Source organism: Amphiprion ocellaris, chromosome 21, assembly GCF_022539595.1.
Source record: "Amphiprion ocellaris isolate individual 3 ecotype Okinawa chromosome 21, ASM2253959v1, whole genome shotgun sequence".
Classification (NCBI taxonomy): domain Eukaryota; kingdom Metazoa; phylum Chordata; class Actinopteri; family Pomacentridae; genus Amphiprion; species Amphiprion ocellaris.
This window is the reverse complement of record NC_072786.1, coordinates 3,623,313-3,648,652: the sequence shown is the minus strand read 5'-3', so window position 1 is coordinate 3,648,652 and position 25,340 is coordinate 3,623,313. Positions and strand designations below refer to the sequence as shown.

Below are 25,340 nucleotides of genomic sequence, written 5' to 3'. Positions count from 1 at the left end.
TTGTTCCTGTTTTTTCAACAAATTCTGTATTTTTCCCTTTTAGTTTTCTGAACATTAACTTTAGCAACACAATTATTGACCATCATAAGTTAGAAGTTACCTGCCCATAGGGAACATGAGGTATATTATCATTACTATTATTATTACTACTATTATGAGTAATGCTTTTATTGCTCTTGTCAATTTGTTTATTTGGACCAGGATCATGAATCATCATGGCCAAAGACATAACCATTAAAATTCTATAAATGCTGTGAGATAGAACATTGCCCTTGGCAGAGGTCAAAGCTCTCTGAGGGCCTTTCTGGCCTCAGAATAAAACATCTTTGTAAAATACATATTACATATAATTGGATTGCATCTTACTGTAAACGCTGAGGAAAATATTTTTAAAGCGAGAATGCTAGCCTTGCTGTGTTGCACAATGTACTTTTATTTAAAATCCTCTGCTGTCATTGGTAGTCATGACTTTTCTGAAGAACTGATCGATATCGTGATGCACGTAACGGCTTTGTTTACCACCCTGACTTACATCAAGCATGTTTGATATTAGTTCAAATCTATATGATTACAGTTATCACACGTTTTGTTTCCTGGTTGCTCCCTCTGGTACGATAATGTGTGATATTGTGGTGTGTAATGCACAATTCTTTTGTAAATCTTTTAGGTTGTGCACAGCGGAGACTACAGAAGAAAATGTACGAAGTTCCTCCTTATGTTTCTGATGCAACTTGGTTTCAAAATCTGTTACGATTTAAAAACATCCATGGTATGATTTCAGCACTAGCTGTAATGTAAACTTCTTAACAGACATGACCTAAAACTTCAGCTAAAACATCTAAGATTTCCCTCCATAAATACTCATCTATCAAACATTTATTGTCACGTCTAACTGATTAACCATCTCATCAAGATCCTGGTTCTATTTGCCATCATTCATAATAAAAATATTCTGATTTAGCAGCAAAAAGAGTCCACCGGATAAACTTCATAGATCTACATGATTTTCATGAGTCCAAAGTAAATCCTACTCATCTGTAATAATTACCCTCTCAGGCTCATAAAACGCTCTTTTTCTCTACATTAGTGAACTAATGACAAACAGCAACCTTGGGAAATGACTTGTGTGTGCTTTTTACAGTTTCCTTATCCTTAAAGCATGAAACTGGTAGATAAAACACACTTTCAGTTTTTATTTCACAAGATTCTTATTAGGCAGACAGTAAGTTTCATTTTGTACCCGCCCTTCATGACTATGCCCTTTTTATGAACTCAGCCATTCAGGATACTTCTAACAACAAATATAGATTTTCGGGAGTAATTCTGACTCACCAGATCCCAGTTTAGATGATAATGAAACAGACTATTTTCCTCTAAGGCTTTTAAACCCATGAACTAGTCTCAGATGTGCATTACAAAACCTTCAAACATTAAATTAAACGAGTTGATTTCATATTATAGTCAGCTAAATCGTATTACAAATCCATCAGTAAAGGTCTTTTAGAGCATTTCTCCCTCATGGCCCTCTGGCTACCATAATTTCCTAAAAAAAACATTTCGAACAGAACCCTATCCCCAGCTGGGAGAAGCCATTTGGGACTGTGATGTTTACTGTGTGTGCAGCTGCCAGGTCTTTCTGTAAATTTGCTGTAAGGACATGTTTAATCAAGATAGCAGCTTTTGGATATTGACACACCATGTTTGACTAGTCTATATTTCGTGTGCATCAGCTTCTCATTCCACAACCAAAGCTATCCTTGTCTTTATACCTACATGCTGCCAGGAATCTGAACTCTGGCGAGAGTTTTCAAAAAGGCGAGGCTTCTGTTTAGCAGCTGGATGATCAATGTGTCAACTGAGACCTCCTCCCTGTTGTCAGAGCTCACACTTAAACTGATGGCTGCTTCCCTCAAGACATATTTACAGTTGAAGGTTTGAAAAAGAGGGAGGCCCAGTCTGGAATGAAAACACTGAGGGTGGTGCCATCCATCGATACAGACAGCAGGCCTGCAGCAAAAAGTAACAAGAAAAGCACTGAGAGAGCGCAGTACTCCACCAAGGCTGTCCATTCCAACATATGTCAGAAATGCAGTATATTTTATTATTATTGTTATTACTGATGATCAGAAATCACGGCAACATAGAATGTGGCCATTTAATATAAATGTACCCACAAAGGAAATGACCTGAGCACAGGCGTGTGTTATGCATGTGTACGTTATGTACGGATACTGAATTGTGTGACCTAAATATGTGTAAATTACTCTTCTAAAGGTCTATTGATCAGTTCATCACATTTTGCAAGGCTTTGTAGTTCTAGTGTTAAAAAAAACGTCCCATTCTTGCTTTTATTTTGAAGGCATACTTTTTTTAATGTTATAGGCTTATACTTTTGGCACCAAACTACAGACCTAACCCTAGTAGAACTACAGACCTAACCCTAGTAGAACTACAGACCTAACCCCAATAGAACTACAGACCTAACCCTAGTAGAACTACAGACCTAACCCTAATAGAACTACAGACCTAACCCTAGTAGAACTACAGACCTAACCCTAATAGAACTACAGACCTAACCCTAGTAGAACTACAGACCTAACCCTAGTAGAACTACAGACCTAACCCTAGTAGAACTACAGACCTAACCTTAGTAGAACTACAGACCTAACCCTAGTAGAACTACAGACCTAACCCTAGTAGAACTACAGACCTAACCCTAATAGAACTACAGACACAAACATAATAGAACTACATACCTAACCCTAATAGAACTACAGACCTAACCCTAATAGAACTACAGACCTAACCCTAGTAGAACTACAGACCTAACCCTAGTAGAACTACAGACCTAACCCTAGTAGAACTACAGACCTAACCCTAGTAGAACTACAGACCTAACCCTAATAGAACTACAGACCTAAACATAATAGAACTACATACCTAACCCTAATAGAACTACAGACCTAACCCTAATAGAACTACAGACCTAACCCTAGTAGAACTACAGACCTAACCCTAATAGAACTACAGACCTAAACATAATAGAACTACATACCTAACCCTAATAGAACTACAGACCTAACCCTAATAGAACTACAGACCTAACCCTAGTAGAACTACAGACCTAACCCTAGTAGAACTACAGACCTAACCCTAGTAGAACTACAGACCTAACCCTAATAGAACTACAGACCTAAACATAATAGAACTACATACCTAACCCTAATAGAACTACAGACCTAACCCTAATAGAACTACAGACCTAACCCTAGTAGAACTACAGACCTAACCCTAATAGAACTACAGACCTAACCCTAGTAGAACTACAGACCTAACCATTCCCGTGGCAAAGGAAGTGTTTATCTAAGAAGCGGTCTCTTGACACGAGGAAGACGCCGCTGAAAAGTCCGAAAATTCACGTAAGGATGGAAGGAGAACTCAGAAACACCCCCACAATTTAATCAATTGTTTCTTGTCTCATTTCCCGGTAAGTCAGTAGTAGGATTGCAATTTTGTAATCATCAGCAGGCAGCTGATGCAGCGTGCACTTGTTGTCATGGTTACAGTGACACCGTGCCGGCTGCTATCTCACAATGGGAAATTCTTAACAAATCCGTGGATCCAGACTACAAGCCGCATCACTGTCAAAATCTAATGAGGTGGTCCTTGTGTCATTTATGACCTTCCCTGAAAGTTTCATCCAAATCCGTTAATCCGTTTTAGAGTAATGTTGCACACAGACAGACAGACAGACAGACAGACAGACAGATTCACAGACAAACATACGCTGATCGTCACATAAAAAAAGCAGCTCTTTTGCTATTGGAGCTTCCTCTGAATCCTCTATCTTTCCGACAAAACTTGTAACAGCAGTAAACTCCTTTTCTTCTTCTCAAGCTCAATTCCAGTCATGTAGATGTTCAAAGCCCAGGTGTGACAATCATCCCAGTAATTTAGACCTCACAGAGACCTGCGTGAAGTTCCACAAAACCCTCACAGATTATTTGATCCTGTTTAATCATATTCTGTCTCCACCCCGTCCCGCTGTGTTGCTCGGCCCCTTCCTACTCGTCTTCAACCTTTCAGCAGAATGCTAAACAGAGAATTTTCTCTCCGGGGAACTGAGAGCCTGCTGACATGTCACTCTGCCTGACATTCCTCGCGCTCCCCTGGGTCGTCGAGATGGAGTTTTATCTCTTTACAGTGGAGGGAAGATGTTGGAATATCTGTCCATCTGTCCATCCAAGTGAAGTGCCCCTGGTTCCCATCAATCTGTCCCATGTCTGGGGCAGTGTCAGCGCTGGCCAGCCCACGCAGCTGCTCACGAGAACGCTGGTGGGGCGAAAAACTTGTGCAAGAAAGTAGAAATGTTTGTGCTAAGACAGGGGTGTCTAACATGCGGCCTGCGGGCCAAAAACGGTCCTCCAGAGGGTCCAATCCGGCCCTCAAAGTGTAAAAATTACAGAGAAGACATTAACTGCAGATTGTAAATTAGTAAAACTATAAATTTAAAATCATTTCTAAAAGTTGTTTTGATCATAAAGTAAAATACTACATTGCTCATTGTTCTCTTGTTATTTTGTCTCATTTTTTGTAATATTTTGTCTTGTTTTTGTTGGTTTTTTTGTCCTGTTTTTGTCTGATTTTTGTCGTTTGTTTCATGTTTTTCTTATTTTTCTCATTTTGTGTTTTGCTTTATTCATTGTTTTGAGCATCGTTTTTGTCATTTTGTGTTTTTTGTCTCATTTTTGCAATATTTTGTCTTGTTTTTGTTGTTTTTTAGTCTGACTTTTGTCATTCGTCTCATGTTAGTCATTTTGTTTGTTGTTTTTGCGTTTCCTTTTTGTCTCGCTTGTGTCTCTTGTCTACTTTTTTGTCATTTTGTTTCTCGCTTTTGTCATTTTTGGTCTCGTTTGTGCCATTTGTGCAATGTTTTGGTCTTGTTTTCGTCATTTGTCCATTTTTTGGTCACTTTGTTACTTTTTTTGTCAAATACTTTGTCTCTTTTTTGCTTTGTTTCGTGGCGTATGTCTCATTCTTTTGTCATTTTGTGTCTCGTTTTTGTCATTTTGGGTCTCATTTTTGTAATATTTTGTCTTGTTTTTGTTGTTATTCATCTGGCTTTTGCTATTTTGAGCGTAAAGTAAAATATTATGTCTTTCAGTTCCAGATATCTGAGACTAAATGTTTTGTGTCTTTGTAGACACTCTGTGATATGGAAGTTGTAATGTATAAATGATAAATTGATGCATAATGTTGTTGAAATTGAACTTATTTTTCTTAAGAAATTTCAGGTTGTTCATGATGTTTTGTAATAAGATAATTCCTTAAATGTGAACATTTTTGCACTAAAACAAAGGAAACATTTGGAGTTGTTGTTATTTATTGGTTACTATGCTGTGATTTTACTGGTCCGGCCCACTGGAGATCAAGTTGGGCTGAATGCGGAACCTGAACTAAAATGAGTTTCACGCCCGTGCACTAAAATCTGCTGTGACAGAAATCACCTCACAGCTTGATTTAAACCTGACGTTCACAGAGTACAATGCAGTTAAGTGAATGAAGTGAATGGTAATAAAGGAACTGTGGTCAAATGGAACATTTTTGGTCTTTTTACTGTGTCACAAATTGAAAAGTGCTCACCAAGACCTGTTCCATTCTAAAAGTTCTGAGTAATTATGCTTTCTTTTGCCTTTAGACAGCTATTACTCTCCTTGGATCTATAGCTACGTGCTTCACAGAGTGTAGTCCAGGAAATAACACAGTGCATACAGTGCTGCATGTGTGTCTGCATGAATGCTATTGGAGATAATATTGGAGAACAGAAATAAAAGGCGCACTTTCGCTTTGTTAGCAGTGTAAATGGGGTAATCACAGGACACTGAAAATCGAAGAAAAACAGAAGTTTCAAAGATGTAATTATCATGAACCTTGGGATGTTTTTCCATTAACTGTCATCACTTGTACTCAAATGTGAGAAATCCTTTAAAAAGTTCCACTTACCACTCACATTAACCCTTGTTAGCTATTTATAAGCAACTTTTTCAGGATAAACCTGGACATTAATGACTCAACTCTGAGTTAAACTAAAGCTCTCATGTTGTTTTGTGTAGTTTTGATCTTGGTGAAGGTAGATCATCTCATTTGTGATGAGTCCAAGCATTAAACTGGGTTAGAGCTACTGATGTTAAAACCAAATAACTTGATTACCTCTGAGATGGTCTCTGTGTAATTCCTGCATTGTAATTCTATCTAGGTTGGTTTATTTGAGTCCAGAATCTCCAAGGCTTTCTTTTTAACCCTGCTTTAGGTATCTACCCCCTTCAATGGAAAATAATAACCTGCTGTTCTTGACATACTCAAAACTCGAGAGTTTTCCCTATAAGAAGCTTTATGCATGTTCTTACCACAAGAACCACCTCTTCAGAACCTCTTTTAGGGCCATTTTCAGAACAGAAAAAGAAACTACTCCAAGACAGATACATTTGAGAGTCCATGAAAAACTGCTGGTGGGTTGCTTGTACTTGGAAAGGACACATATGCTTTGTTCAATATGTAGAGGACAAATAGCACCATGTTTTTCATCAATGTCTTCCCTAAGTAGCTGTCTTCTCTCTAATATCGCCATCAACAATGTAAAATTTCATATATTAGCCAACAAAACATACCCTCTAATGTTCTATTTCCTACATAGAACAGCAGTAACGTCCAGTACCTCATTTGTAGCTGTTTTGGCACATGAAGACTGAATGTTGTGAATGGGAATGGACTTACTGTCATTGCAAAAGAACAATACGGTGGTGGTTAATGCTGTTGGATTCTATATTGTAACTGAAACAGAAAGACTGAAAGGCCAAATATGAGACCATTTCTGTAAACATTTGTACCACATTGCACCTAAACCCAAGTTCCTTCAGTGGAAAGCCCTCAGTAAGCACAACTGAAGGTAGTGACCTGATCTGAATGCACTACAACAATGTAAAACAACAAGCTTTGTGTATTATCACTCCTTTTTTCCTTGCTAGCAATTTGAAAATGCCAACAATTGTTAAATTTTCCACTGGGAGCACAGAATTCAGACTTCACTAGACAGTCTCTTGATCCTCACCTGGATTCAGAAAAAGGTCACCGGACCAAAGGTTTGATTCTCTGATTCTACTGCTGGACTCACCTCTCGGTCTGTAGGGTGACTTTGGAGGGCTCGACGTTGGGGTTCTCCCACTCCATCTGTGGGCAGTGCATGAAGTAACACAGGGTGTAGAGGGCCTCGGGCTCCCAGTGCACTGTGGTGTTGGTCTTCTGGTGGACCGGAGTCCCGTTGCTGGGGTTCTTGATGTGCAGCGGCTGGAGGTGGTGCATGGCCCGGGACACCAAATCACCTGGAGGGGAACGTCAACATATGAGAACCATACTTGTATTTTACCAGCATGATGTGACACAGAAACAGTACTAGAACAAAAGACACAAACAGAAATTCATTAAAAATGAAATAACAACACTGAGTACTATGCTGACAACAAAGTCCTACGCACAAACCCTTCTCCTACAACACTCCTCTGACATGTGAGTACTCACAGCACTTCTGTGATGAAGTAGAGATGCACTCGTTCATTCACACACCCTCTGATTCAGCAAACAGTCATAGACATATGCCCACACAGTCTTGAGTGGGAAACTGCTGCCTTGAAATGAATCTTAGGCACATCATACCTCTCTCAGCAAAGCACTCAGGCGTATGAGCTCTTATTCTCACCTAATTTTATCATGAGATACTGTTTTTGTCCTCAAGTCTCACTGTTACCTTATGTGACCATCTAGACCAGGGGTGTCAAACACGCGGCTTGCAGGCCAAAACCGGCCCTCCAGAGGGTCCAATCCGGCCCGTAGGAGGATTTGGTAAAGTGTAAAAATGACAGAGGCACTTTTGCCTTGTAGCTAGATCATCCCTGGTTCGCGTCTGGTGGGTTTTCTCCAGGTTCTCCAGCTTCCTTCCACCATTCAAAAAGATGTTCAGGTTAACTGGTAATTCTAAATTTCCCGTAGGTGTGAATGTGAGTGTGACTGTTTGTCTGTATATGTAGCGCTGCGATCAACTGGCGACTTGTCCAGGGTGTCTGCTGCCTTCACCGTAAGTCAGCTGAGATAGACTCCAGCCCCCCATGACCCTAATGAGGACTAAGCGGTGTATAGATAATGAATGGATGGATGGAAGTTTAGTCGTAACCACCTCAGCTGGAGGTAGAGTGGACAGTGAGACCACCAAAAATGCCCTTAATAAAAGTAGAAAGAGTTAGGGTTAAACGAGCATCACATGCTTGAAATAAAATGATTTAACCACAGTTTTAAAAGGGTGCGAACAATTTTATCCGGCCCATTTTTTGAGTTTTGTGTAAAATTATGTTAATTTTGCCTTTTTTCTTCTGCTTTTTTGTGTTTTTCCAATGCACTTCAAAGAAATAAACACATGTATACCAAAATCATTTGTAATTACAACAATTTCTGGGAGAAATGGTGTATTTTCTGGAAAAATTCCAGGAGTGCCAATAATTTCATCCATGACTGTAGTTCTGACCACAAGAACCACCTCTTTAGAACCTCTTTTAGGGCATTCTACTACAATGTTTTAAGATGTGTTTTCTGTTTTTACACATCAAACATGATGTCTTCATTCTTGCTGTTTCTTCCTGTACACAGTCGCACGGCAACTGCTGTGATGATTACAAGTCTGCAGGGCTAAAGCCTAATTTCAGTTTATTCATGAATGAGAAAATCATTTAATATTTTTCCCAAGGTTCTGAGGAGTTGCATAAAAAGCCTTGTAACTGAGCATCTATGTGCAATAAAGACAAGAAAAGCCCCAGAGATTAAGTCAACCTTAATTTCTAGGCAGCATAGAGGACATTATCGGCTATTTTCCTTGATAAATGCGGTCAATTAATTTTCTTTTTCAAACTGTCTTGGTACAGCAGGAGAATTCAATGAATGAGTCAGAAATTTCTCACCAGAGGAGGTGTCAGTTTCAGATTCTGCTCAACACATCTGTAGTACAGTGGCAGATATTCGGCGCTGACATTTAGAGAGTCATAATTCTCTGATTTACACTGCTTCTCAGCGGCTTATCAATGAGGTCATTAGTGATGCATTTAAGAATAACGACGTTGCTCTGAGAGGGAAAATATTGCAGCGTCGGGCCTGCAGGGTTGATTTCTGAGAAAAATGTGAACCCCCACTGATCTAATTATTTACTCAGTTTACTGGAACACTGGAGGTTACAGCGGGATGGAGGAATATGGACACTGAGCTAAGACAGCGCACTCTGTCTCAAGTGGGATGCAAATATCACATTATGTGTGAAAATTTGTGGGTTTGAGCTGCAGTGCAACAGCGAACACACACACACACACACACACACACACACACACACACACACACACACACACACACACACACACACACACACACACACACACACACACACACACACACACACACACACACACACACACACATTCGTTTTCTGATCTAGTTGGATTGTTTATTTCAAAAACACCGAGTCTGAGGAAAGTCGGTCTGTCCTAAAACCTCATTTCTTAGACAGAGTGACACGGTGAGTCTGAGCCGAAGGTTCTTCATCTGTCAAACTAATGGCTCCTGACAGAGTTCACAGGCAGTCAGACGCAAACAGAGCTCGCTGCTCACAGCAAAGTTTGCAGTTGGGCCCCAGGGAGCCTCAAAAACGTTTGAGAAAGAATGAAATACACCAATAAATAGTTAAAAACAAATAGGACATGCTCTGATTCTGGGACTGTGTTCCAACTGGTGTGGCGCAGTTCAATGAAGCTGGGGTGGATGGATGGGCCAACAGAACATCAGAGTAGTACCAGCGGCGGTTCCTTTTAACCAACAACACTTAATGAAGACGGCTTTGTGTTTAAAACTAAACAAATCCAACCACTGTTAGTGATTTGAAACAGTTTTGGAACTCATTGGCAAATGAAAAAGCTGCTTCTTTGTCTCATTCTGAAAAAGAAAACTGCAACTTGAAAGACTTTTAGCAATCATAGTTACAAGAAATTTGAAATGTTTAGTTGATAAAACAATTATTTAGCAATGTAAAAATTATGGATGCCACACATCCCATTGTCAAAGGTAAGAATTTCAGTTATTTTCTCAGAACTTCTGCGTAGGCTAGCAACTGGGTGTAATATACTATAAGATGAAATAAATATAATAAATATATATATAAATATATAAAAGATGATATAACTAGAAAAGCCCTCAGAGAGCGCAGTCCTCCGCCAAGGCTGCTCAGTTGATGCATCATTTCCGACGGATGAAATCTTTATTAAAAAATGACCTTGCGCTGAGCACAGGCATGTGTTATGCATGTGCATGTTATGCATGGATACAGAATTGCGTGTAAATTACTCTTATAAAAGTCTGTTGATCAGTTCATCACTTTTGGCAAGCCTTTGTTTTGCTAGTGCTAAAATAACTGTTCCCTCCATGCTTTTATTTTGAAGGTGTATTTTTTTTTTTTAAATGTTATGGGCTTTTATTTTGGAACCATTCCAGTAGCACAGGAAGTGTTTATCTAAGCAGCGGTTTCTTGACATGATGAAGATGCTGCTGAAAAGTCTGAAAATTCACATAAAGATGAAAGAAAAGGGTTCCACGCTGTTGCTGTCTAGCAAAGGATGAGTCTGAACTTAGAAGCTCCTAGAAGCTAAAATCCAGCGAAATTCGCTGGATTTTGGTTGATTTTTTTGTGAATGTTCTTAAGAAACATTTTTAACATTTTTTTCCAACAAAAAATGTTCAAAGATTTCCCAAAAAATGTTGAAATTGTGGACATCAGAAGTTTCACTGTGAAAATATACATATATATAAATTTTTTCCACATTTTCAAACTTTAAACCAGGTTAATTTTGACCCGTAGGACAACATGAGGGTTAATGACTGGTTACATGAAAATTATTAGCCATGTAAAAGCCCTTAAACTGGCTTCCATTAACTGACTGTAATAGGCAGTAGTAGGCAGTTCAGTGTTTTGTAGCTGTTATGTGACAGAATTTATTGTGTTATTTCGTGACAGCAGGAAGTTTTCGCTCCATGCTGCTTCCCTTGTTTTTTCTCAAGGAAAAAGGAACAAAGTTGTGCTCTGTAATAAGTCCTTCCAAGAGGCAAACACTTGGCTAGGAGAAAGGAAGACGCGAAGCTGCATCCTATGATTAGTTCAAATGAGATGAAGCCTGAACCCCAAAGGAGCGTTGCATAGATAATTACAGCAACGGAGATATGAACAAATGTTGTCCTGCTGACAAAACCAAAGTCACAGGAATAATTAATGAAGGCAAATCAGGTTTGATTATCAGCTACAGAGGGACAGCGGTGGTTTGACTGTTTGCACGGTGCCTGCCTCTAATGTTAGTTGTGGTAAAAGAAAAACGACATGTGGTCTGTTATTTATGGATGCGGTGTGGTTTTATAGTTCTGTTTTTGAGCTCCGCAAACCCCAGGAGAACGTTGTCAGTTCTTAGAGTTAGCGGTTATCTGTTGTCTGTTTTATGGGCTGCTCGTATTATTTCCCATTGAGACTGCGGTATTTTGTACTCTAAATGCATTTTTGTTTTATCTCGCTAATGTTTATTAATGTCTCATTTCTCCTCTTAATATTCAGGCCAGTAGCGCACAGCGTAAACACACACTGAGCAGCATGGGGAGCTACTGAGCACCTGGAGTGGAAAGCTTCTTTATGCTCACTTTACTCCGCCTGCTTGAGGTTCGAGCTAAACGCTACTGAGCAAATATAGTCTGCACAACAGGGTGTAGAACTTTCAGAGAATCTAATTCTGTATCATAAATATACCTGCAGCTGCTATAGAACTGCAAGTCATGACTGTTTTCTGTTATTATTTATGCACTATACTGATTTTTTACTTTCCTCAGGTCAGGTTGTGAAGTGGAATCTTAGTCACAAATCATGGGCCAGAGACTAAGATAAGGGTGTCGAAGTCATCTTAGTTCAGTTCCACATTCAGCCCAGTTTGATCTAAAGTGGGCTGGACCAGTAAAATCACAGCATAATAACATGTAAATAACCACAACTCCATATTTTAATTACAAGTATCTGGAACTGAACAATATAGTATTTTACTTCATGATCAAAATGACAAAAAAAGACAAAAAAACCCCACCAAAAACAAGACGAACTATTACAAAAACGAGACACAAAATGATGAAAATGAGAAAAAAAAATGACAAAAAATGTGACAAACGACATGAAACAAAACAAAAATTCAACAAAAAATTTGACAAGAAAATTACAAAGCGACAAAAAAATGGACAAACAACATAAGCGAGACAAAAAAAACAACAAAAACGATGCACAAAATAACAAATAAAGCTAAACACAAAATGGCAAAAATAAGACCATAAAACACAAGCAAATCAAAAAGGAAATGCAAAACGACAAAAACCAGAAACAAAACAACAAATACATGAGACAAACCACAAAAGTCAGACAAAAAAAAGACAATAAAACAACAAAAACAAGACAAAATATTACAAAAACGAGACACGAAATGACAAAAGAACAATGAGCAATCTAGTATTTTACTTTATGATCAAAACAACTTGTTAAGGTCAGGAAATTATTTTAAATTTACAGTTTTATTAATTTACAGTTTGCAGTTAATGTCTTCGCTGTCATTTTTAAACTTAACAAAGTCGTCCTGAGGGCCAGATTGGACGCTCTGGAGGGCTGGTTTTGGCCCGCGGGCCGCATGTTTGGCACTTCAGACTTTGCAAAGTGTAAAAATTTCAGAGGTTAAAATGAATACTTCCTGTGAAATTATTTAAAGACACCGAACATTGTGCAGTATAATGTTAGTCAGCAGCTTCAGTACGACAGAGTTTGGTTTCATTGAACCCTAGTGTTGATGCACTGCCACAACTTTTGTGCATTTTTGTGGAGTAATTTCCTACATGTACAAGGCAGGGGGACAACTTCATCATCATTACTACATAGATGTGGAAATTAATGGGAATTTAAAATAATTTCTAGATCTTGACAAAGTGTAAAATCCTAGATTGTTCAGTTCCACATACCTGTGACTAAATGTTTTGTTTCTTTGTCGAACCTCTGTGATCTGTAAGTTGTCATACTCGTTTGTGTCATTTGTTTAATTTTTTGTCTTGTCTATTTTTTTGTTTCTTTGTAATCTTATTGTCTAATTTTTTGTCTCTTTTTTGTCTTGCTGCATGTCGTTTGTCTCATTTTTTGTCATTTTGTTTCTTGCTTTTGTCATTTTGCGTCTCATTTTTGTAATATTTTGTCCCATTCTTCTTGGGTTTTTTTGTCTTTTTTGTCAGACTTTTGTCGTTTTGATCATAAAGTAAGATGCCTGTGGCTAAATGTTTGGTAGATAAACTGTGATCTGGAAGTTGTAATGTGAAAATTATAAACTGAGGCAGAATGTTGTTGAAATTTCACTTATTTTGCTTAAGAAATTTCAGGTTGTTCATGATGTTTTGTAAAAAGATAATTCCTTAAATGTGAACATTGTCAGAATGGATTTTTCTGCAGTAAAACAAAGGAAAAATTTAGAGTTGTGGTTATTTATCGGTTATTATGTTGTAATTTTACTGGTCCGGCCTACTTGAGATCAAATTGGACTCAATGTGGCCCCAGTTGGGTCAAAATTTCAATTCATCCTTCATTTTGGCTAAAGTAAAGCTAATCCCAGCTGTACTTTGTGTTTATTTCTAAATAGCTGGTTGCTATCACACTAAACAGAGACATCATATGTGCTAAACATCAGCATGTTAAGCTTATTATATGTTAGCATGCTAGGGTTAGCATTTAGGTCAACGCAGAGTCTTCTATGAGGCGTCCATATTCTGTTTGGAGTTTCTTTTAGTAAAAATTCTGCAAATTTGTAAAGCCCAAAGTCCACGCCGAAGGGACTTTTTCTCTCCAACAGCATACACATGCTCCCAGGGCGAAAAAAATGATGCCAAAAAATCTATTCTCCTCTGAGTTCAAACATCTCAGGAACTTCAGCAAAGCTTCTTTATTCCAAACTAATGAAGACCTGCAGCCATCGAAGTGTGCAGACTGACAAAGTGAAGCCGTTTCACCTGAACTGCACTTTCTACAACTCAGCAAATGAAGCTTTTTAAAGTCAACTTTCACGGCCAGATTCTTCTTCTCTGCCAAGGTTAAGATAGCTTTTCCAAAATATTTCACTTTGCAGTCCTTTTTCATCAGATATAATGAAGCACGGTGTAATAATGTTCCCAATAACGGAAAGTCACAGGGGTAGAGGTTGAGGTATTGGACCCGGAACAGTTAACTTTTATGTAATTTAACTTTGGTAAGTTATTCTTACTCAGCATATGTTATGAGCAAAAAACCCACAAGGATTTTTAAAACTAAATGCAGTGTGAGTTCAGTAATATTCTTTCTAAAGTAATGATCTGGGATCATATTTTGCCTCTTTAAGGCAAAAACTATTAGTAAGTACATCAGCATATTTCACAGATGCCTTTTTGAGTGAAGTTTAAATGTTCTGGCTGCCTTCTACTAAAAACGAAGATGAATATTCCCTGTTAACCCTGTAAAACCCAATGTTGCAGAAATACATCAGTTTCATTTTTTCTTCTATATTTGGGTGTATACATTATTATTATTATTGTTAGTGTTATTATTATTATTATTATTATTATTATTATTATTATTATTATTATTATTATTATTTATATTTTTAGTTTTTTTAAAAAAAAATCTATATTTGGTTTATTTTTATATATATATATATATATATATATATATATATATATATATATATATATATATATATATATATATATATATATATATATATAACAGGGCTAGTAATGAAAACATGCTTGAGCATCCTCTGTGACAAACATACCTTTACTTCACAAAGTCTGAATTTTTCATGAGTCAAACACAAAGTTACCTCAGTGTGGGGTAATTTGTGCATTCCTAAGTCAGTACAGAGCACAATCTCACTGTAAAGATCCTCATCTGCAAGAAAAGCATAATTTTTGTGAATCTGCCCATAAATTGCATCCCGTCCAGCATATACTTGGTGCTGTAGCAGGTATTCTTAAGTTTTTACCTGCCTTTTAGTGCTTTCCCTGGTATAAATTAGTGGACATTATGCATGTGAGTTTTCTTTGCAAATTTAGTAGACTTGCTGGTTTCTCTCCCTCTTTTTTGGGGAGGATGCTGTGGAAATTATTAATGGGACTTCTGATAGTATTTTGAGTGCAAATTCAGGAGACTCATCCCCTGTAGCTACTCAGCATGGATGCCCTTCTGGGAGGGAACACGCTTAAATCCATCAAAAAAGCAAAAAAAATTTAATGATAATGAGATGGATGAGATGCATGGCTGCCTTTGGTGTCATTATATCTTTCAACAGACTCAAAAAAACAAGTGGGGAACAGCATACTGGAGTGCTACATCATGTTTTTGCTACATGTGGAAATAATCCTTTGACTGTGGTCTTCAAATTTGAATGAAACGCTGCTTTTATCTGATTCAAAAACACCGCATGAAACTGGGGGCGTGAGGTTTCTACATCACAAGAGGTGCTGAGGTAATTAGCAAGCAGAGGTTACAGATTAAATAAAGTTAGTTGCAAGGCAGAAGTCATATACAAGACGCTATTGGTAAAGTTTGAGGGAATTTGGGGGCAGTGGAAACAACACATTCCCTTTTTGAGTTGATGCGTCCAAAAGACATGATTGTTCATTTGGCGTGGTGGTTAATTTTAGTGCCAGTTTTGGCCTCCACCACCTCCTGAAGGGAATATCTGATTTTATTTTTGAGCTTTTTCTGCAAACATGTAATGTCCAAAGTTGATGCCAAGGGAAGTTTTCTTTCCAACAGCATACACCAGCCTGAAATGCGTCATTTGCAAGCGGCTAAAAAATGATGCCAAAGTGGAAGTACCACGTAACAAATGCAAGTTTGGGGTTTGATGTTTTCACAGGGCTACTCTGGGGGCATTTAGGAGCATTGGAAACTTCAGAATCCCTTTTTACATCACATTCTTACATTATTGTTCATTTGAAATGGTGCCTCATTTTAGCTCCAGTTTTGGTCTCCTCCAGCTCCTAAAGGGAATATCTGGCTTTGTAGCTGCTAAAGGCTCCACTATATTCACTAGCCAGTAGCTAAGTTTGTCAGTACTACCTATTTGGAATGCAGCTTCATTTTAGCCTCAGTTTTGGTCTCCTCCAGCTCCTGAAGGGAATATCTGGCTTTTTAGCTGCTAAAGGCTCCACTATACTCCCTAGCTAGTAGCTAAGTTTGTCGGTCTAAGTTTGTCAGTATTATTTATTTGGAATGGTGCTTCATTTTAACTCCAGCTTAGCTCCAGTTTTGGTCTCCTCCAGCTCCTGAAGGGAATATTTGGCTTTTTAGCTGCTTAAGGCTCCGCTATGCTCCCTGGCTAGTAGCTAAGTTTGTCAGTATTATTTAAATGGGATGGTGCTTCATTTTAGCTCCAGTTTTGGTCTCCTCCAGCTCCCGAAGGGAATAACTGGCTTTTTAGCTGCTAAAGGCTCCACTCTGCTCACTAGCTGGTAGCTAAGTTTGTCAGTCCAAGTTTGTCAGTATTATTTATTTGGGATGGTGCTTCATTTTAGCTCCAGTTTTGGTCTCCACCAGCTCCCAAAGGGAATATCTGGCTTTTAGGCTGCTAAAGGCTCCACTCTGCACATTAGCTGGTAGCTAAGTTTGTGTGTCCGCTGTTTGGTGCTGAGCAGGAAGTGTGAAGTCGGTTTATGAGAACTCTGACAGTAGTAACTATGAAAGCAGTCAGAAATAACCGCAACAATATAGTAAATTCAGACAGGCAGCGCAGCTAATTGAACACACACTTGACCTAATGTGAGTTAAGTGTTTGAACTCAGTCGCTCTAATTAAATAATTTATCAGTAAGCAAGTTCTAATTCAAGCAGACAAAGTGACGTGAGCCAACTTCTTATCGAATCTGACCCAAGATTATGACGACGAGACGGCTGTTGTGCTCTCTAATGGAGGACCGAGAGAAGATTCCTTCAGCGTCCTCTGACACACTGTCATGGCCTACAGCTCCCTGGAGGCCACAGCGAGGACATTTAATCATCACTTGGTAATACGACCAGCTCAGAGCTCTGCCTTAGGGGCACATTAGCAATTCCATGGCAACTATTAATCACAGTCAATTACAGGACATGTCATCATCAACACAGAACTAGCAGATACTTTTACCAGCAGTGCTCAAGTGGAAATTAATCATCGGCAGACACGTTTAATATGGGACACATGAGGGAAGGTCACCGATAACCGCCTGTATTTGAATAGACAGCGGATCTGTTTACAAGTGCAGTACAATGGCTGCTTTTTAGATGTGTTAATGCTCTCAGTGGGGTGGTTTAATAATCAAAAATCACACTTCCATTGTAACCTGGCTGGGATGCAATCACAGGCTGAATGGCCATCTGGAGTAATAGGAGCTTCCCTGCTGGGCCAGCGGACCTGTGACCCTGTGATGAAACAAAGACGAACCAAACAAAAGGGCAAAAATGTATTCAGATGTGTTGTTTCTTTAGTCACAGATGCTCCACAGAGGGAAAATGTGAAGGGATAGTCACGAGAGGATTAGTGATCCATTGTCTAATCTGTCTTTTTACACACTCAGCCTGATACGACACACTGTTTGTGAAAAGACCACAACATGGAAAAGCAGCAGGGTAGAAACTGCAAAAGTGGGACTGAAAAAAAAATACCGAAAAGAGAAAAAATATAGTGCCCTGCTAGAAAAGCAACACAGTGATTCATTCATTTTGAAGCACCAGGCAGCAGTACAGCACTCGTTATTCAAGATATTATCCTGCCCTGAACTGCTGCTGAAAATATTATGGCGGATCTCAAAATAAATATCCGGATACCATTGTCACGACTGAATATTGGGCTATTCGGGTCCAGCCCTAACTAATAATCAATCTTTAATACCCTCAAGGAGCAAATGGCTGAACACTTAGCAGTAACAGCATAATCCAAACCAACACTGAACAATTTAAGAAGGCCAATAGCAGCGTGGACAACTTTATTATGTTTAATTGTCGCGCATATTGTCAGATTGCTTTGGCAACCACATGGAAGCAACTCTAACTCTTTGGATGGAAAAGTTATTAATGAATATTTGTACATATTTCTGCATGTCATTTTAACCTATTGTAGATTGTTGTTTAGGTTTTGGTGAACTCTGTTTTTAGTGAGGCACTGATGGCTTAAAAGGATGTTTAGGGTATTTATGAGGTTACAAGTTAGCAATAAGCTAGCGAAGAAACTCACCTCTCAAGATAATATGCCATGATCTGATTGAGGTACTTCTAAAAAAACCAAAAATGCACAAGACTGCTCTAACTTTAGATGTAGACAAAAGTAGCTAGAAGGGGTAGTAGGGGTAGCAGCAGCCAAGCTTTGTAGGGTTATTAATGTCTGCCACTCGCTGACTAGCTACAGAAGTAGAGCTATGTCTTTTTGAAGTGTCAGGGTGAGGGCTAAACTGGCATTTCAACTGTGTGTACAGGCTAGCCATAGCTTAAAACTTCAAGGATTTACAGTCACTTACTCAAATTGTGCATATTGAGGAGGATTTTCTGAAAGGTCCATATTCAAAAAAATTTAATAATAATATATAGAATATAATTTCTGAGTGTGTAAGATGTCTTTAAACCTCTGCGTTACACAAGAAACTATTAAGCCGCAAGTAGCAGCACTGCCACACAAAGTAGAGCAGAAGGATCCATCAGTCCATGGTTTGTAGTCAGAAATGATTAAACAGTCATTCTGGGGATGATGCAGACTCACTGTATCCCTCACAGTGTTGAAGTTCTTCTGCCCCCTAGATGTTAAAAATCAGTTCACGCACCCCTAGATGTTACGGAGTCTGGCAGATACCGTAACTGTTTTTGTAAGCAAATTAAAACACACCTAATGTGCAGTTTCTATCCAGCCACTGCACCAAAAGACACAGTTTATCTGGAGGCAGCTACTTTAAAGGAACACTTGAAGGCAGCAGTAGCATGACACCATCTGTTTGACTGCAGGACCAACTGACGACGGGGTACAGAATCAATGAAATATTCAAATATTTAGCTGTAAATAACAAATAACCATCATAAAAAGCCAGGCAGATCTTTGTTTTCTCATACATATCTATATGTATGTCCATTTATAGAGCAGCAGAGTCAGCAAGGGTCAAATGTCCAGGGTGATTCTCTCTGGAGGTGATTTTGACTGAAAATGAGGATGCCATGATGCAACATGCTGCAAAATATGATGAAATCTCTATTTAGGAAAGTGAAGTAGTTGTATCGGCTGTGTTTCTGCATCATATTTAATAGTGCTGGTGCTGCAGAGACAATCATAATTACTTCTTTCTGGTCATTAAGGCGTGAACAGAATCCCCCGTGTGCTGCAGCTGTCTACTTCTAGAATGATGACTGTTAACAAAAGCAAGGAAACGGCACCAGAAAAGCCCAGTGTGCTGAAAAAAAGATGCGATGCCTCATCTGTAAAAGTCTAAAGGAGCCCTGGAATAAGTGTATTCATTAACCACTATTTAAAAAGCTGTGGAAAATACTCCGAGACCCTTCTTGAGAATGACTTGTTTCATTCTAAAGAGGTTCCTGAACCGTAGCTTCACTTTGTCTCATCTTATCTTAGTCTTTCGCAGATATTTCCAGTCTGTGCAAATGGAGCAGGAGATTACATATACTATCTCTCTTGTCCTATTGTCATCATCTTTCCTGCAACTCACAGGAGGGGACCTCTAAATGGATGCCACTTTATTCTTAATAGCTCTTTTAGGGACTTTAATGGCTCCTCTGTGAAGATCTGCAGACAAAACGCACCACTGCAGACTGTGGCACTGTATAATAAATAACCTTCTTATGTGTGGTCTTTATTATCCACTGTGTCAAATGAGCTTAAATAGTTCTGCGCCATTCATATTTCAGTTTTGGGCTTATTTTTGTTCCCTTTTTAAAATGCACCTCACAATTACAGTACGGTTAAAAATGACTTGTCCAGCTGTTCACTAAAATACAGCGAGAAATCAAATCAAAAGCACATTTGCGTTCATGTGCGGCGCATAGCAACAGCAGCTAATAATGTTGATGTGGAGAAGATTGTGCAGGGACTGATAAAAGCAAAATATACGTATGTTTAACAAGAGTACACAGTCACACTGTGATGCTTTGGTGGTATGACTTTATTATGCTAAGCTTAGCATGCTAACATTTGCTTCTTAGCACTAAACAAAGACTACCAGTGAGGCTGATGGGAATGTTATTCACCAAGCTGCAAAACAAATCCAGATTTTCACCAGACGATGGTGCTAGAAAAAAAAAACAAACTGGATCATAAAAGACAATTGTGCATTGTTCTTTTGTCATTTTGTGTGTTTTTATAATATTTTGTCTTATTTTTGTAATTTTGTGTTTTACCTTATTGATGTTTTGTATCGTTTTGTTTTTTTTTTTGTCTCACTTGTGTTGTAAGTCTACTTTTTTGTTTGTTGTTTCTCGCTTTTGTAATTTTTGGTCTTGTTTGTGTCATTTTTTTGTCTCGTTTTTGACGTTTGTCCATTTTTTGTCGAATTTTTTCTCTTTTTTGTTTTGTTCTGTGTCGTTTGTCTAATTTTTTTGTCATTTTGTGTCTCGTTTTTGTCATTTTGTGTCTCATTTTTGTAACATTTTGTCTTGTTCTTGTTGGTTTTTGTCTTTTTTTGTCAGACTTTTGCCATTTTGAGCATAAAGTAAAATACTATATCATTCAGTTCCAGATAGCTGTGACTAAATGTTGTGTTCCTTTGTTGACACTCTATGATCTGGAAGTTGTAATGTGGAAATGATAAACTGAGGCATAATATTGCTGAAACTGAATTTATTTTTCTCAAGAAATTTCAGGTTTTTCATGATGTTTTGTAAAAACATAATTCTTGAAATGTGAATATTTTCAGAACATACTTTTTTGCACGAAAACAAAGGAAAAAAGTTGGAGTTGTGGTTATTTAGAAGTTATTATGCTCTAATTTACTAGTGTGGCACACTTGAGACCAAATTGGGCTGAACGTGGCCCCTGACATAACTCGGTGTGACACCTTTGTTCTATGGGGTTCAGGGAAGTGTGCACCAAACTCCTGAATGTCAACATCAAGGGGCCACAAGAGGAAAAGTCAGGAGATGATTAGATTCATTCACATTTATCCTCTGGGCACCATTGATATTTACAACTGATTTCACGGCAATCTGTCCAGTATTTGTTGAAATATTTCAGTCTGGACTAAAATAGTGGACTGAGTGACAGACACCAACTGCCTCACCTGAAGCTATGCTGCTAGCATGTACAAGTTTTCCTTACATATCCTGCTGAGACCTGGCCCATTCATTTACATCCTCTGTACTGGAAAATTGTTTTTGTTCTGCATCTTTTGACTCATTTAAGCTACCCTGCTAAATCCTGATGTGTTCAATAGAGGACATCCTGGCCTTTCCAATGATATCTCATGACTGGATGGAAAAATGGGAACTTTGTTTTCATGCTGAGACAAAATGGAGACTTCAGCAAAACTCACCTGCCAGGAAAAGAGAAAAGTTAAGTCAAAAATTGTTAAGATATCGTTGTTATACTTATGGTAATCATATATTTTCTTGTTTCTGAACACATCAGGAATTATAAATTGGAGTCAGAGTTCTATTAAACTTTTGGTCAAGAATATCAATGATTTAATATATTTCTATGTAAAGAAAGTCATGCAATAAATAAATAGTTGTTTATATTTATGTTTCATTCAACCTCTTAAATTTCACATTATTGTTATTTAATTAAATTTCTTAAAGTTTCAATAGAAAATGGATCGGCATGTTTTCTTGTCAGCGTATTTTGATCTCAAAATGTTTTTTTCATGGTAAAATCGTTCTGCCGTCTACTACGGTGAACATAATGTAAATTCTAAAATAAACCTTTTTTTTAAAAAAAATAAAATTCTAAAATGTGAGTTGTTGTTTTAGCTCCAAAAAGGCAGAAAATAACAAAAAACGCAAAATTTTGAAAGATATTTTTGTCCTCGGTTCTCAGGAGGATATGTGTATGAAGAACGTAACCAAGTCTGAGTGCAAAATATACTAAAAGTTGTTTTTGTTTGTAGTGTGAAGATTAGGATGGGCCGAGAGATCTGCCCATGATACTCAGAAAGGAGAAACGTTTCAATGTAAAGCTCACCTTTTGTTATTTTACAAGCAAAATTATTATTCTAAGCATTTGAAAAGCATCTACATAACTAAACTCCTTTACCCACTGGAGTCCTGTAACTGATCAAAACACTCAAAATGATGTTCTGTGGGGAAGCCAAGAATCAAAGGTCTTTTTAAATAAGATCTAAGGATGAAAATAGTCGCTACATGTGTGGAAACAGTTTCTCACTCATGATAATGAATAAAACTTTCAATATTTGTCCTGCAGAGCTAGTCAGTTTTTCAAAAAACACCACTGATCTTTCTTGCGCCTCCTGTAAGCCTTTACGTAACCTGTGATAATGCTTCAGTGATTATAGCTACATGAATTAAAGGTGAGTCATTGATCACCTGGCCACGTATGAAACAGTGCCTGCTGAAAAAGTCTAGTCAAAACACCAACAGCTATTAGGCCCTATTGTGAAGTGTCCTTTCATCAACGCATTGCTGCAAACAGCTGCCAGTATTAGCCTCCCAACAGCTGCCTGCTCTTCTCTTTTCTTTTTTTCCGGAAACAGTGAGGTGAGAACGAAGAGCAGCCTGTTCAATTCACCGCCTTATTACCCCAAAACTTCTATTAGCCCTCTGGCTCCCTCCGAAACACTCAATTAGTAAGTGTGCATTATCTCTCAGCAGCAGTGCGGCGAAGGAAGACTCCGTGGTGTAATGTTCTGCAGCAGGACTTGGGTGTAAAGTTAAACACAGATAACTTCATCCCGTCTCTCAGCCTCAGAAGTCAGTGGTAGTCAGAGAGCTGTGGGAGGCAGTGCTGAGCATCCTCACGTCGGACTGATGGTAATAATTATTAATGAAGAACATCTGCCTGTGGGTTGTGCACCTCTCCGGAGAGGTGTCGCACTCTTGAACGCTCACACATGCCGGCGTGTCCGCATGCACGCTTCCACCTCATTTGAAATGCAATACATTCAATAGAGTGTAATTAGAAGCCCACACCTGGGCTGTGCTGCGGCATATCATCAAATGTCCACATCGACAAGAGGTTTAAAAGTAGGTTGCTGACCTTATACATGGACCGCAACCAAAGTAATCCCAGCTTAATCTCTAGGAGCAGCAATTTGATGGTTATTAAACTCAAGAGTCCTTAGTCATGGTCGGTGTCCTTCTGGAATGAATATGTCAGGAACATGAACACTGGCCCTGTTGTGTAATTAGTTCAATTGCATTGAGTTTCCTACCTGTTTCTGGTCTGTATAAACAGAGTACATGCTGTATGGGTGAGGTGGGTCATTCTTTAAGTCAATCTTTGGCTGTCCCTTCTTTTTTGTCCATTCACTGCTGCCGGCCAAGTCGCCATGTGATGCATTCTCATTTGGCAAGTAAATCTCCGAGATCTTTATCCATCGACTGTCCTTGTTGTTCCACCAGGAAATTGGAATTGTGCATCAGCCTTTGTAATTTCTGTCAATGGATTATAGAGGACAAAAGAGCAGCTAGTAATATCTTTGAAGCGAAGCCCAAGGTGAAAATCCAACACTGGCCAATATTCGCGTCCTTGAAGGAAACTTTTTTTTTCTGAGCAGAGAGAGGAACAGCTTGGACTGCTGAATGTGCTCACTGTTGCCTGTCAACCACACACAGATACTGCTGCTGGGAAATTAGTTTATTTTCTCGTAGACATTTGTGAAGCGTGGAAAGAGAAAAAGTGGATGTGAACATGGGACGGGGGTAGCAAAGGACTTTAAGTAACTCAGGATGCTGAGTGAGAGTAAAATGGAGTGTGAGATGGACAGGCTAAGCAAAACTATCAATTAACCAGTTGTTCTGACCTTTACCTATGGTCTAGAATTTTGGGCAGTGATTGAAAAGGATTGTGAATAGAAGTAGCTGGAATGGGTTTCGTCTGTAGGGTGGCTGGGCTCAGAGTTAGAGATAGAGTGAGGAGCTCAATGGACAGTCACTGCTTCTTCATACCAAAAGAAATCTGTTTAAGATGTCTTCCTCTGGAGATTTTTTTAAGGCGCATCCAGGTGGAAGGACACCCTGGGATAGATCCAGAACTTGCTGGAGGGTAGTCTGGAATGACCGGCTGGATGGATGGATGGATGGATGGATGGATGGACAGACAGATGGATGGATGGACGGATGGATGGACAGATGAAAGGATGGAGCAGAAAGTGTGGGTTTGCCAGTTTTCAAATAAGTCAAATGCTGTTTATAAGTCTCTAACTAGAGATAGATAGATAGATAGATAGATAGATAGATAGATAGATAGATAGATAGATAGATAGATAGATAGATAGATAGATAGATAGATAGATAGATAGATAGATAGATAGATAGATAGACAGACAGACAGACAGACAGACAGACAGACAGACAGACAGACAGACAGACAGACAGACAGACAGATAGACAGATAGATAGATAGATAGATAGATAGATAGACCTAAAGACGAATGCTCACCAAAACAACTAAATTGAATAAGACAAAATAGGAGCTGGGTAATTAAGATAAAAGACAAATGTCAGATAAGATGCTTGTTGTATTCAAATGTATTCAGCTCGCAGTCTGTGTTAGCGTTTTAAAATTGGACAGCCACCAGACACTTTTTACAACTTGATGCTGCAGAGTTCATCAACACTTTCTCTCTAAAGTCATGTAGCACGAGTAAATGCTGGTGTAGTTTGAATGAGAGGGCGCCATCTTCTATGGTCAGCAGCAGCTCTAGTAGCCTCCGCAATTCCACTTCCTGTTATCTCTTTGATGTCGTCAAGCCAACTCGCTGCAGGTTTACCTTTCTTTCTCTTTCCGTTAACCATCCCTTGAATGATTGTTTTCTCAAAGCAGTGATGTCTTGTAACATGACCAAAGTAGCGGAGTTTCCTGGATGATGTTAACCCGCAGTGTTTTTTCGACTCCTAGCTCCCTGAGTACAGATGCATTTGTTCTCTTGTCTGTCCCCGGTATCCTCAGGATCCCGCGGTAACACCACATTTCAAAAGAATCTAATCTCATTTTATCTGCTGACGTCACAGTCCAGGATTCGGAGCCA

At 38.7% G+C, this 25,340-nt stretch overlaps 1 protein-coding gene across 2 annotated transcripts in view; it reads right to left on the bottom strand.

The window, feature by feature from the left end:
* LOC111585036 (ankyrin repeat and BTB/POZ domain-containing protein 3-A) overlaps positions 1 to 25,340 on the bottom strand; it is a 263,417-nt gene that overhangs the window by 45,711 nt on the left and 192,366 nt on the right. For both annotated transcript variants that reach the window (XM_055006435.1, XM_055006436.1), the window contains exon 3: positions 7,172 to 7,379. In XM_055006435.1, the coding sequence (XP_054862410.1) occupies positions 7,172 to 7,379 (208 nt within the window). The remainder of the gene's footprint in view (positions 1 to 7,171; positions 7,380 to 25,340) is intronic.